The following is a 14,311-nucleotide window of genomic DNA, read 5'->3' on the forward strand; positions in this document are numbered from 1 at the left end:
GGAACTGCATACTGTTTAGTTTACACTAGGTGGAGTTAGCTCTAGGTCAACCAAGTATGTCTCTCACTCTAACCATTCTAACTATGTAGACTTTGTCCAAGATGTCAATATACAGTCTGTCTTAAAGAAACATGGATGCACATTTGTTCAAAGTTTATATTTATATAACAGAGATCTGTGTGTATTTGAATTTGGACAAGACAATCCAGTGATTGACACTTTAAGCTTTGATCTAGGTATTTTAGATATGATGACACGCAATCTACCAAGTCAGTTAGTTGCCTCTCATGACAACCTCTGGTTACTGAAAATGACTCTAACAAGCATTTTCAAATCTAAATTACATTACCTAACATGCCTAATCTTTCATCAGTTGATCAAGACAATTAACCTTGAGATCCAGTATAGGTCTGAGTTGGGTAGTGCTGCTCAGACTCTCGTCTGTTGTCACAAATAGTGAGTGGCATGCACCAATAGCATGTCCAGGAATATCAAGAACAGTACACATTTGCATAGCAGACAATCTGCTTGAAATTAGCATTCTTTTATTTCCAGTCAGTGGCAAATGTATCAAGGCAAGTTCCACATGAAACAATGACACAGGTTAACATATATTTCTCGGACTTTGTACACTATGTACATGGTGTATTGCACTGTGAGATAACATGGAATGCATTTCCACACAAGTGTGAGATAACATTGAACATCCATGAACAAACATCACAAATTGACACAGTCAAGGTAAAATAATGGGATGGCCTCTGCATTTACATTACCAGTCACACTTATCAGCTGGGCTGATGAAAGAATTAAATGTTTTGAACAGTATGGCAGTTTATCAGATTCTATCTGTATGAGTGACATTGATGTTGGAGTGGAATGGAGCAGAGCGTTGTGGATGGGATCTGTCGTTCTCTCAGCATTGTTTGGAAGACAGACTGTGGAAGGATGAGATTGGATATTTTTACACTTGTTTTTTCACACTTTGTCTTTGTGTGAACCAGAGTAGGCCTGCCACAAATAATGTTGATCCCACCATTCCAGCAGTAAACACTGTTGTGGGAAATGTGCCCTGCAACATAAAGGAAAGAGCTGAGCCAATGAGCGAGCTGGGTCTGTTTGCTTCTTTAAGAAACATCCCTAACCATCGCTGAGACACCAAATATGGGCATCACACAGTGCACAAAATGAAAACCAGGTCGTTCCTTTGACAAGCTGCCCTGCTGGTGCAACACAACAGATATTAGGATTCATATAATAATGTAAGAGGTCTTCTTAAGTGTTATTGAGTGTGAATATTCCAGCAATATCACTGTGGGGGACACCAGAAATGGGCTTCACACATTGTACCCATCTGGGTAATCGAACCTGGGTCTTCGGCATGCGATCAATTAACCCCTAAGGCTACCCCACCACCCTTTAAGTCTTGTTAGTTTGTGTCGTTCGAGATGAGCAAAATAATGAATATCTATAAATAGCATTTAATAATTTTACAAGTAATAACTACCTTTCTGAGACACTTGTATCCATGGTAGCCTGGTAAACATAGGCACTCAGTTATCCCTGGACCTGTATTAGCACAGTAGGAATTGGAGGGGCAAGACACTGAAATGAAGAGAAAATCTCCATGACATTACATGTACATTAGATTGTCAGATTAGCTTTTGAAATGTCCAAAATGGTACCCGAATGATATTTTAGACAAGAAGTAAGGAGCAGTCCTCTTCATGATATCAGTGAACGTGTAATCAGGAAATGTACCTACAACCTTGTTCAAGCAGACATAACATAAAGGTATGAAAGGTAGAATACTAACATATAGATCAATTGGGTTTGTTTACGTAAGTAGATAAAGTTTGCACTTAAATTTTCATTCACATAAATAGTGTCACCATCCAACTATGTCAAATGGTCCAGATATGACCAAGTCATGCACAGACATGACACACCTACCATTATGTACGAGACAGAAGTCCAGCTCCTGTAGACACAGTGTTTCATTAGCTGTTGTATTGGTCATCTCCCACGCACCCATGCCCCCTGGACAGTCACTGTCCATAGGAAGAGCCCTGACCAGAATGTAAAGTTTTAGTCAAGTGATGCAGATAAAATATTTTCAAAACACCACATTAAAACCCTGTTCAATGGATGAGTGTGCACTCAGTTTACTTTCTCATATTCTTGGGGCCAAAATAACCAAGCTGTCTGTGAAGTGCTAGAATGTTAAGATCGATATGACCATGTACTGGAATATTGCTGAGTGTGGTGTTATACGACAACACAAACAGAAGTCATGTCATCCTGGTGGTTACCCATTAACTGGTGGGCAAACAGAGGCATATTACTGACACTGTTATCTGCCTAGGAAGACCACACATACAAGATACTTTCAAAAGAGGAGTTGCTGGATGCAGTCACTCATCAAATCCTGTAACTACCATGTTAACTTCACCTGATTTGCAACCTGTATACTCTTTAAGAAACAAAGCTGCCATATAGCTGGAATATTGCTGAGTGCTGTGTAAAACTAAACTCACTCACTTAAGAAACAAGGATCAGCAGCTTCTGAAACAACTAAGGGGCATAACTCTACATGGCTGTACTACCTGGTGCACTCAGTAGAAGCAAACAACTTCAACATTCTAAGGATTGTTATTCTCTTTCATATGTCTTTGATTGAAGATACTGAAGTTTAATGGAGGCATTCACATTATTTTTTATTGCATTAGAACCTCCGGATGTCTGATGAATTGGTTATAACCTGGGAAAGCCACATTTAGGAACAGAGTTGAAAATGGTGGGGCACAACCGGCAATGGGCATGGTTGAGTGATCATGTGAATGTGGCTCTCCCGGCAATGTGCTTTTAGCTAATCCATGTTACCCTAAATAATGTGAAATATTCATTATGTAAAATCTAGAAGTCCAGTTGAATTGTTCGTGGAGAAAAGTCCAGATCACGCAAACTAGGTACTCAAACAACTATTACAAATTATTTATGATTATACAACCAATTATTTCTTTGAAGCATTTTAACTTTTGGGAGGGTCAATTCAATGTTTTATTTATCCTTTTCTGATAACTGTTTGAGATAAGACTGACTGACTGAGTTTGGTTTTACGCCGCTTTTAGCAATATTCCGGCAACATCACGGCGGGGGACACCAGAAATGGGCTTCACACATTGTACCCATGTGGGGATTCGAACCGAACCGCTTTAACCATTAGGCTAACTTGTTTGAGATAAGAGCTATTGTTGTCTCAGTTATTAATATATGTTTACATTCACGCCAAAAATAAGAAGAAAAATAAAAAATTCAGAAGAATGACCATTAGGCTAACCCAATATACTTATAAACAGCCACATATGTGATGCCTTACTCTTTTCATTTCATAGCTGTTTTGAAGCAAAATTTATGACTAGATTTTCCAAAATCATTTTTTTGCCGCCGTTGCAGTAATGGCATTTTGATTTAAAGCTGAAACATCACAGTACATTTGAAGGAAACCTCTTGTCCAAACTTCTCTGCTGATGCAATATACCAATCATACAAACCAAACTAGTTTACATGAAGACATAAAAATACAAAAAAATACAAATAAAATTTTCTCAAGAGCAAAAGCTGAAATTGCCCTTTTCCATAGCATGTATCATTTAATCTCAGAACATATCTTATCATATGTTAACTATAAACTTCAATGAGAATGAAGAAGCCACCTATCATATGTTAACTAAACAAACAAAGGACAAGTCACTAAAACAATTTTAATCCATTGTGATCAGTGGGTGACACATATTTGAAAAACACGGTATTGATTCCCTTACTCATTGTGGCTTTCATGGCACCAAGGTTTGTACCTGAAATGTGGCTTTAGCTGCAATTGGTATTTTTCAAATGTGGCTATCCCGGGCAGACACTGATAAATTTGATTCAGTGATACTCACAAATATTTCAATTCTAAGAGGCCTTTGAAATCTGTAGTTGAAGTATTCATCAGTGGGTTGTCCTGGAGTAGACTGAAAAAGTGACATCAAGACGATTCACCCTAAGAGTACTAACAATCCAATGCACGACCATCTTACACTGTCAGCTTTACAGGAACAAAAGATGTTTCATGTTTTTCCATAATGGCAAAACATGAAACACTAATTCATGAATATGTGACTCATAAGCAAGGAAAGATAGAATATTCATTATCAAAGCCCAAACAACAGATGTCATTGAAGACATAAAACATGTTTTGTATTATACATGAAACATACTCTGTCTCAATAAAACTTACAGGACTTGAAGAGATGCTCCATGTGTGAACAAGCCAGTCAGCTGTGACAGTCCACATCCCTGAAGGTCAAGGCTGCAATCAATGTTCAGGTTTATCAATATTGGTTAGCCAGTGAAAATATTAACAACAAAAATGGCACAGAGTGGACACTTCAGCAAAGATGTTAAATCTTTTTAGGTAGTCATGTTTGGTGTGATCACTGCCTTGAGCTGCAGTTAAGTTAAGTCACTATGAAAATCCAAAAATAAGAATGTTTAGTCAAACCATTAGAATAGGTGTGATGATGTCAGAGGGTTCTTGCCAGTTAGAGTTGTTGAACAATTATATGTTCTTGTTATAAATAATTCTGCATTAACAAAAACTACAGTATACTATATTTGATAAAATTATATTTACATTCTTCAAAAACTGAATGGGAAAAAGAAAATGTATGACAAAATCATCTGATCTTGCCTACCCTAAAATTTGTTGTGAGCCTGTGACATTGACACAACATCTGCCTTGAAGCTGGAGATCTTGTTCATGGCAGAAGTCGTAGACATAGCTGCCGTTCATTGAACTACTGCATGTCTTAGAACAGACACTGTTCTGAAATATCAAAACACAGTTAAGTACCCCTGTGATGGATGACTTTCAATGCTTTATCAAATGTATTAATAATTTAGTATTCACTTGATTATTGACAATTAAGGGTAGGACCAGCAACTAAATTACATCCAAATTCCTGAAGTTCCTCCAGAAGTTTTTCGGCATCAGATCAGACAGATCAAAGCAATAGAGAGGTTATCTTAACATCCATGACTATACCAATAATTTCAAGTCAGTGGAGAGAAATTAACACTTTTTTTCAGTAATATAAGGAAGGAAGGAAGGTCTTTCTGAATATAACCTGTTTCAGAAGTTTCTTTGAACATATTTCCCAAATTATGTTATGGGATATTGTTATTGGTATTTGAACTCTGGTACTGAATTGCAGTGCATGTTTTGTTTACTTGTGACTGTTTCCAATATGTCTGATAGATCAGATGCATATGCTGAAGAAAAAATGAACTAAAATTCCTAGTGGTGCCTTAATTGGAGTGTTCCAACCATAGTTTACCGTACACTGGAACTCGAACACTGGGAACTAATGTGAACATATAATAATGTGACTGGCAAGATTAGAAAATATACCCTGCAAACTGCCATTTTTAACAAACTTGGGAGTTATTTTAACAACTAACAATCTAATTTTTGGACTTGGCAAACGTTGAAGTTTTCCACCCCTAAAGGAGTCATGTTTTTTCAGTGTCCCTGTGTTCTGTTATGGTTTATTAGTACTTTTCTAACGACCAGTTTCACCCTCACACGATACATTTTGTTTCTTAACATGCTGTAGCAGGTGTTTGTGCCATTATAGTATACCGGTGGACTAAGCAAACTGATAACAGAACATCACGAAAACATAAACACCCATTTCACGCGAAAATAAAACACAGAATGAAAAATATTTTTATCGAGAACAGGCACTAGTCAACTATTCAATTGCTTTTACCTGTGTATCACTACAAAAGACGATGTAAACTAGGAATGTGTTGATAAGAAGCCAATTGCGTAAGGGAGTCATATTTTCTTTTCCGAGATGGAATCAACGAGCGGCCATTTTTACGTCATGTGACCCCATCTTCCTGTTTCGTCGCTTAAGCTGGTTCTGACTCTTTTTGCGCGTCGTAAACTTGCACCAAAGTATGTTCCGATATCATAGACGGGGCCCAGTTTATGTCGTCTCCTAGCGGTGACCTCCGCGGGGTTGTTACGTTAGCAACGTAAACAAACCAAACTGGCGTATGTTATCGGGTGTTTAATTGGCCCGGAGACAAGCCTTTGACCAATTACAAGATTGTTGACATCAATAGCCTGACGTTTTGTGTTTCGTTAGCAACGAGGCCTACAAGTAGAGTGTGGTGGCTATTTACTCAGTCCCCATTTGTAACGTTTCCATCAGTTTACTTCAGGCAACTACAGAGGATACCGACTTCGACACCTTTTGTTGGGTTTGTACAACCAGATTACCGCACCATACTGTCTTTCAGTCCGATTAATAATTTTACTGTTATACACTAACCAAATTTCACATCATATCGTGACTTATGTACTTGGCTCATGCTTCAGTGTCACAGATTGTCATCGAGATATCATCTACTGCAAATCTTTGCTATATATGCTTGTCATTAAGGACGTTACTTTTACCGTTAGTCAACAGTTCTGTCCTTCATTACGTTTTAGGATCATCAACGATAATGGAAAGAAATATTGCCAGTTTGAATTATGAATGTTTTGACTTCACCCGATTTGTTTCTTTATTTTTCGGCCATTATCCATCTTTGCAAACTCACGTTTATGTGGTTTACATGCTTTATTAATTTTGATGATAATGATGATAAAGAACCCATAGTATTTTTATACACAAGTTCTGAACAAGGAATTGATCCATATTTAATAGCTGATGCTTGAGCGCTGGTAGTCGGCAGAAACAGTGGTAATCCCTCTTTGTCATTGGAATTTTTTTTAACATTGTAGCAGTGCTTTGCAAGGAATGTTATGTCACACATATTGGTTGCTTACCAATATTAATATCTTTGATTTTACAGACTCCAGAGTTAATTTTGGAGTAGCTGTCAAAATGGCCACCCAACTTCGCCCTACAACTCGCTTCCAGCCTCCAGACTGGTTCACTAGCAACTACACCATCTCTACCAATGCTGAGCGACAGAGGGATGCTTCACACCAAGTCAGACAAGAAGGCAGATTCTTAAGAAATGAAACAGACAATCAAACAAAATGGGATCAGCATTCAAATAATGTCCGTCTAGCAGATAGAGTAGATAATATCAGGAAATGGAAAGAAATTCTGGAGAAGACTCTAGCTGACATAGACAAAGAAATAGCTGACCTCACTGAATCCAAGGAACAGACCGAGCAAGCACTTGAGGCCAAGAACTTGCCGTTGGATGTAGCCATTGAGTGTCTGACTCTGAGGGAGGGCAGGCAATCCATTGATGTGGTTCAGGATGATCCAGAGGGTCAGCTGCACAAGGTGATGACATACACTGATCCCACTGTACATCTGTTGCCATGAGGACAAATTCCTCTGTATTAATGTATCAGTAGGTAACCTTATGATGTATTACAAGTATTGTGACACAAAGCCTGGAGCATCAGTACCATGGGGAATTATTACCACTCAAATATTGTCCTTCTGTATCCTCTTAATTTTAAAGATATTCTCCTTACTTGTATATCATGTTGCATTAGGTAAATTGATGAGAACAACCTCATGTTAGATTGTCAGGTCAGCTGAACTGACTAAAATACTAACACAATAAATACATATGTTGGCAATTTGTTAATTTGACCAGCTAACAATGAAACTTGATTTTTTGCTTCACAGGAAGTTGAAGTGATTGAGGGAATCAAGAAACAGCTGCAGCAGCGTGTGAATGAGTCTTTTGAGCAGCTGTGTCTGCTGCAGGAAGCTCGTCAACAGCTGCAGGCTGACCTCCAGGACAAGAACATTGCTCTGGGTATTGACATTGACCAATACAACCTCACTGACCGCTCCCCAAACATCAGCTTCAAGCCAGATTCACTCAGAGTCCCCAAGGGGTAGGCAACTTACTTCATCTTGCTACAGGATGAAATCAAATGTCATCTATCTTATTCAGATCACACTTCTGTAATACCCTCATTTAGTGTATAATTTATCTACTGTTTTGTGGATATACTGTGATTTGCTGCAAAGATACCAATAACAAAGTAAAACACCATTAGAAAAGAGGGTGATTGTTTTGCTATAATGTGTCCATTCCACCTGCCTGACCCCATGTTCTCTGTAACAGGAGTACCACCCCTCAGCAATGGGAAGACTTTAGTCGCTACAACAAAGAACGTGCTGAGGCTGAGATGAAGGCATCCACCAGACTACGAGAGGCAATCCATCACACTCTCCAGCAGACTGCCAATGACTTAGAGGCTCAAAGAATTGCTACGGAATACGCCTTCAGGAAGAGGATCCACGAGTTTGAGAGAGCAAAGGATGAACTGGAGTGGCAGAAGAAGAATGTAAGTTTACTCAGTGTGATGTCAAATGCAGCAGTTGTACTGTCCTCTGACACCCTCTTCGCTATTCATGGCCGTGGGAACTCATCTGTTAGTTAGCTACATCCAATATCAATCTTTATTTTCAGACTGAGGAGGAAATTGCTGATATGGAGAATGACATTCGTGGCCTGGAAGAATCCATCCGTGCGAAGATCAATCCAATGAAACTGGCCCAAACTCGTCTTGAGAACCGTACATACCGACCAAATGTGGAGCTGTGCCGGGATGCTCCCCAGTATGGGTTGACTGATGAGGTCAAGCAGCTTGAGGCCACCAAGCGGGCACTAGAAGAAAAGTGCAACCAGGCAAAGTGAGTAAACAGTTAGGCAGGGATGGATGGATATTTGAAAATTAGCTGATTTTGCATTGAGATAATATTAAGTTTTCAGCTGAAAATAGATTTTGCTGTTGCCATCCCTGTGAAGTATAATTCTGATATTTTTAAGCACCATTGTGTGATTGTAATGTTTGTAACAATTTATTTTACAGACATGCTCTGGATGGCCTTGAGAAGAACCTCCATCGCATCAATGATGACCTCGCTCTTAAGAACAACTCGCTGATGCTGGACAACCGCTGCATGAACGTACGTCAGAAGCTCCAGGCCCGCCCACAGAGCACCATCGAGAGGAATCTCACACTCACTGGCATGGAGCGACAGAGGTCAACCGTTCTTGCCTAACCAGGAACATCACAAATAAATCATTTAACTAAGATTCTCATGTCAGCTGTGCAAATATCAATTTTATGTCAACACGTTGAATATAGATCTCAAATCAAGTCCAATATTTTATCACAACACATGTAAAATTGTCCTGAGCAAATGTACATTTTTATTACTGTTATGAATATTTTCTATGCAGTTGATGCATTGAAGTTTAAACTGTTCTACAATTTCATTTATAACAAAATTGGAAACTTGTATATAAGCATGCAGGTTTATATACTGGAGTCTGTGGACAATTGAATCATGTGAATGGAATATATATGTGTTATAGGATTACAGCATCAGTATTCAACTGCTTTCTTCCTGTTGTTGTGTTTCTCACAAATATCTACCTTGTTGTAAATACTTTCTGACTGCAATGTGTGTTTCAGTTACAGTATCATGTAGAATGACAATAACTTGGGTTACTGCTACTGCAAGATCCTCTGTTTCAGATGACTTGTACTGGCCATACATACAAAAGAACAACCGCTTACTTAATTTGTCATGAATGTGTAAATATGAAAAGAAAAGTGTACAAAAAGATAATAAATGTGCTCCAGATGTGTCTCCACTTCTGTCTTGTGATCTACAGAGAGTTGACAACGTGTAATCTAGGAATGGTTTCAGTGGAGGTCATAGTGTGATGCAGTAGACTCAGACCATGACAAACCTGACATAGTTGGGACGGTGCTGCAAGATTGGGTTGGATGAATCAAATCACAACTAATCCACAGCTTCAACTAATCCAATAGTATTCTTTTGGGGTTCTATTGTATTTATTCAAAGAAAGCACAACATATAGAGAATCTCACCTGGGTGGCCACTGATATCAAGTACATGTACATCAGTACCCGATAACGTTTCTTGCCCAGCCAATTTTAGATGAAAAATGTTAAAATATCAAGCTCAGCAAGCACAAACATCCTGATTTGACAACAAAACAACATCTGATTATACAATAGCCATGTTTATTTGATGATTTCTTGCAAATATTATTTGATAATATATCAGACAAGGGTTTGTCACATAACCGGTTCTTAAACAAAATGATTTCACCAACATATATGATTTGACATGTGTAGCATTAAATGCTGGGCTGAAGTGCAGGAAAGTGAAATTCTCATGTTCGTCTGGACATTGATGAAATGCTGGAGTCTCATAATACAACATGATAAAACTAGTAGTTTTATGGCAGTATCTAATATGTACATATTTACACATGTTTTACAGAGACCAAATATGTTTTGACCATTACAAAACACTTACAATGAAAGGTAATTAACCTTTAGAAGTAACTAATGGAATTGTACAGACATGGTTGCCCATAGTTCCATAGTGATGCTGGCTCCATGATGCACAGTAATACACAACCTACAACTGCACAATATATACCCTTGTCATTTAAACATTTGCTGATGTACATTCAACTGAAGAACAAACTAGAGCGTTTCGTCTTTTCTTTTGAACTGATCAAACTGCAGCATCCATGGGTGTGCATCATTGAGCAGAATTATCCAAAAAGTCTGTCAGTTCTAGTGATGTGCTGAATACACTAAAACTGTGGGGACCTATAGTTTCCTCTCATTGGTCGGCCCCTCCAGTGCCCTGTCCCCCGCATGTTCCTCATGTTGACCCCACCCCTCCGGGGGCCCCGAGGCCGGGGTTGGTAGCCCCCAGGTCGGCGCTGAACAGGGTGTCCACGTACAGGCTGGGTCGTGGGTGGTGTTGGCTGAGGCTGGGGGGTGGAGGTGACAGGTTGGGGAGCATTGGCTGCACCCTCGCCCTCCCACACTATACGCTGAATCCGGGGCTTTGGACCACCTGATCAGAGAAACGTTGTGTTCAATAATGACACTGTCATGATATACCACAATGGTGTCTATTAACAGCTGCATACAGTTCACGTTATTATTTAATCATCTCCATAGAAACCTTGAAAGAGTTCGCACATTTAAAGCTTAAAAGATGCAGACCACCTCCCAGTCCATTTCAAAAACACAAAAAGAAACTACATGAAATAACAACAAACAAAACAGTAACTGACACAAATCATACACTCCAAAGTGAGTAATAAATATTCCAACAATATAATGGAATGGACTTCACATATTGTAAATTGAGAAAATCATACAAAACATTGGATTTATGAACATTTTTTACTTAATAGGTTACACACATATATTTTCTCAAGAACATTTGGCCTGTGATTCAAACAAAATATACTGAGAGAAACAAATAAAGGATCGCAGGAGATTTCAAGCATTCCTTTATTATTTTCCAGTTTTCATCACCACAGCGCTATTCAAATCTGGTGATGAAAACTGGAAAATATTAAAGGAATGCTTGAACTTTCCTGTGATCCTTTATTTGTTTTTCTCAGTATATATACAGACCCCTCAATCGCTTTTGTAAAACTATTTATAGAGTAAAAACAAAATACTTGAATTCTCAGACTTTGAAGACAACAGATAAATGATAGAAAAGCATTACACTAACTTCTTGGGGGTATAAGAGTTTGTTTACCAATACTATGTCACCATCACAGGCGATATGCATTATCAACATCAGGCTCACATACCTGAAGGGTCGGCTGCTCCCTGTGATGTTGAACTCCCATCATCCTCTGCTGCTTCCTTCTGTCCTGTTGTCTCTGGCCTGGTATCACCTAGACAGCAGGGTGAGTGAGTGAGTGAGCGAGCAAGTTTGGTTCTACACTGCTTTCATGATAAGAAAGAACTACTGCAGTGTCTCATCATTATTCTGGTTATATCCCAGGTTTTGGCATGTTTCAGTAACCACTTGGCTTGCGCACCCCAGGAAAGGGAGAACATGTGGACCATTAGCAATATTCCTGACATGAACAATGGCTTTACAGAGGGTACATTGAAAGCACAGAGATACATTAATACATACTTAGTCTCAGGAATTGTACAACATAAGATGCAGATTGAAATGTCTTCCAAGTTACATTATCAATTTCAAACTTTGTTGTTGATAAACGTGTTTCAAGATCAGGAATAAAACTGCACCCATGTTTGACTCAACATAGCCTAACTTCAGACAACAGATCCTGTTACTAGAAGATGTTGCCATGTTAAACAAATCTTTGTATTTGAAGCAGACATTTATTGATAAACACAGAACACATGGCCTCAGCCCTACAGCACAACACAGTTGTGATCATTTGATTGGCATTCTAAATGTGGGTGAATCAAAAGTGAAACATACAACGTCTTAGCTTGATAACGGTGTAAGAATCTACATCGAAATGTCACTCTATGCAATAAACAAGAAGTTGTCATCCATTAAGTTGTATGTTTCATTTTTAACACATTTGTGTACACACATCTACATAAACACATCACATGGTGGGAAACGTCTCCTATAATGATACCCAACTGTGGCCTTACCTGTATCAGGTGTGCTGGGTGTGGAGTCCTGGGGTGGGTCTCCCTCCAACAAGGCAGATTCCTCAATGTCCTCACTACAACACAAACATCCTCATGTTAAAACAAGTCCCAATAGTCTACACTTTCGATTTCTTTACAGGAAAGATGAAGCAAAATTTGACCAAATTTTTTACAAAATCTTTGGTGAATACATTGTGTACAAGAGTAGTCCTATATCAGGAACCTACAAAACAATCTGAACAAGAACATGTTGATCCATGTCTTGGTGGTAAAAGCATCTCAGATTAGCAAAGTCACATACTGACCTCCGTGGAAGTCAGCTTTCATGATAAGAAAGAACTACTGCAGTGCTTTCTGATTAAACTGCATTAACTATAACTACATGGACCAAAGGTTTTGTATGATGTCCTCCAGGACTTCCAGATCCTTCATAACAGGGCGTCCTAAATGCTGTCCTCACCGGTCCTGCTCTGCTCTAGTGGCCTCCTGTGTTTGCTGAGCTGTTTCCACGTCCTCTCCTCCAGGCTGCCCAACCTCGGCCACTGGGGCGGTCAGCGTTGCCTCCACATGTGCCTCAGGGAGGGCTACTGTGAACAGATAGACAAATGAGCACACACAGTTCAACCTTGCCTTACATCAACACCATATAGGACTGGCATGTTCCCCTGTTCTCTTCTACACTATACAAAGAAGATCCATGTCAACTAGAAACATGTTCTGTGGAAGTAGGCATCTGTGACCTGTCATTCACACACACACACACACACACACACACATACAGAGACAAAGACACAGAGAGAGAGAGACACACACACACACAGAGACACAGAGAGAGAGACACACACACACAGAGACAGACAGACACACACAGACAGACACACACACACATTATACAAATATCAACTATTGCATAAGAAAATTTACAAAGATATCTGCAGCAATAGGAATTTCTATGTGACTTTGACCTCACACGTGTGACATTCATCTTTTGTTATTCGAGACCCGACCTGAGGGTGACATGTATTTTATTCCTTGAAGTTAATAGAAGCATAACACATTTTTAGTGTACGACCAATTTGACCTTCATTATCACTGACAATTATTTCAAGAACATTCCAAAGAAAGCCATGACTGTAGGTTTCTGGTGCGCCAGAGGAATGCAACTGCATACAGAGAACTGTAGCATCTTAGATGACTGTGCCACATGTACCAACCTTGAAATATAGAGCTAGTTTCTGTAAGCTGTTTGACCTGGCCTGACCAACAAACCAACAGAGTAGCACCCTACAACTGGCACCTAGTTGTCAATGACGGAATAATGGAATGAATACTTCAGACCCATCGCCACCATTTTGTACTTGAACCCAATCAAGAGGGGTAACTCTGCATGTCAGCTCATGGCATCAATGAAAATTGGCCAGTTTGTCAATATTTGATCTAGTCCCTGGGTAATAGTCTCTACCATGAGTGAAACACTGCTTCCTCCCTGCTGTCAGTGAACCTACCTGGGGCAGATGTCTGTAACGGTGTTGTTGGGACACTGCGGCCGCCACCGCCATCATCAAACTGAGACAGATCCATGCGAGTGTCGTCCATCCCTAATGCTATCAGGTTAAAAAAACACAATGTGGTGATGATTAATGTCGTAAATATTGGTTTTGAAAGTCTACATGGCATTAGCCTGTGGTAAAATCACAAGGGACAGAATTCTCTTTACTATGTAGCTTCTTTATTCAAGAGTCAGGTGCAGCTGATGAAATGTCAAACTCA

The 14,311-nt window shown here is 39.3% G+C and overlaps 3 protein-coding genes across 3 annotated transcripts in view; 1 reads left to right on the forward strand and 2 right to left on the reverse strand.

Moving 5' to 3' along the window:
- Positions 1 to 507: 507 nt before the first annotated feature.
- On the reverse strand, positions 508 to 5,970 carry LOC124270527 (all-trans retinoic acid-induced differentiation factor-like). Its single transcript, XM_046705550.1, has 7 exons — positions 5,817 to 5,970; positions 4,740 to 4,870; positions 4,283 to 4,354; positions 3,945 to 4,016; positions 1,954 to 2,069; positions 1,508 to 1,605; positions 508 to 1,072 (listed from the first exon to the last, which is right to left on the reverse strand). The coding sequence occupies exons 1-7, from the start codon at positions 5,886 to 5,888 to the stop codon at positions 965 to 967; spliced, it is 669 nt and encodes a 222-aa protein (XP_046561506.1). The 5' UTR covers positions 5,889 to 5,970; the 3' UTR covers positions 508 to 964.
- A 195-nt stretch (positions 5,971 to 6,165) lies between these two features.
- On the forward strand, positions 6,166 to 9,696 carry LOC124270518 (tektin-2-like). The gene is made up of 6 exons (XM_046705540.1): positions 6,166 to 6,315; positions 6,913 to 7,358; positions 7,713 to 7,927; positions 8,161 to 8,383; positions 8,509 to 8,732; positions 8,912 to 9,696. The coding sequence occupies exons 2-6, from the start codon at positions 6,945 to 6,947 to the stop codon at positions 9,102 to 9,104; spliced, it is 1,269 nt and encodes a 422-aa protein (XP_046561496.1). The 5' UTR covers positions 6,166 to 6,315; positions 6,913 to 6,944; the 3' UTR covers positions 9,105 to 9,696.
- Positions 9,697 to 10,079: 383 nt separating this feature from the next.
- The window catches only part of LOC124270499 (nucleoprotein TPR-like), a 45,943-nt gene continuing 41,711 nt past the window's right edge, over positions 10,080 to 14,311 (reverse strand). The window contains 5 exon segments of the mRNA XM_046705518.1: positions 10,080 to 10,952; positions 11,710 to 11,796; positions 12,542 to 12,615; positions 13,002 to 13,128; positions 14,047 to 14,145. Of these exon segments, the coding sequence (XP_046561474.1) occupies positions 10,684 to 10,952; positions 11,710 to 11,796; positions 12,542 to 12,615; positions 13,002 to 13,128; positions 14,047 to 14,145 (656 nt within the window). The 3' untranslated portion in view covers positions 10,080 to 10,683.

Source organism: Haliotis rubra, unplaced genomic scaffold (genome assembly GCF_003918875.1).
Source record: "Haliotis rubra isolate DU_JTF1 unplaced genomic scaffold, ASM391887v1 Scf102, whole genome shotgun sequence".
NCBI classification, from domain to species: Eukaryota; Metazoa; Mollusca; class Gastropoda; order Lepetellida; family Haliotidae; genus Haliotis; species Haliotis rubra.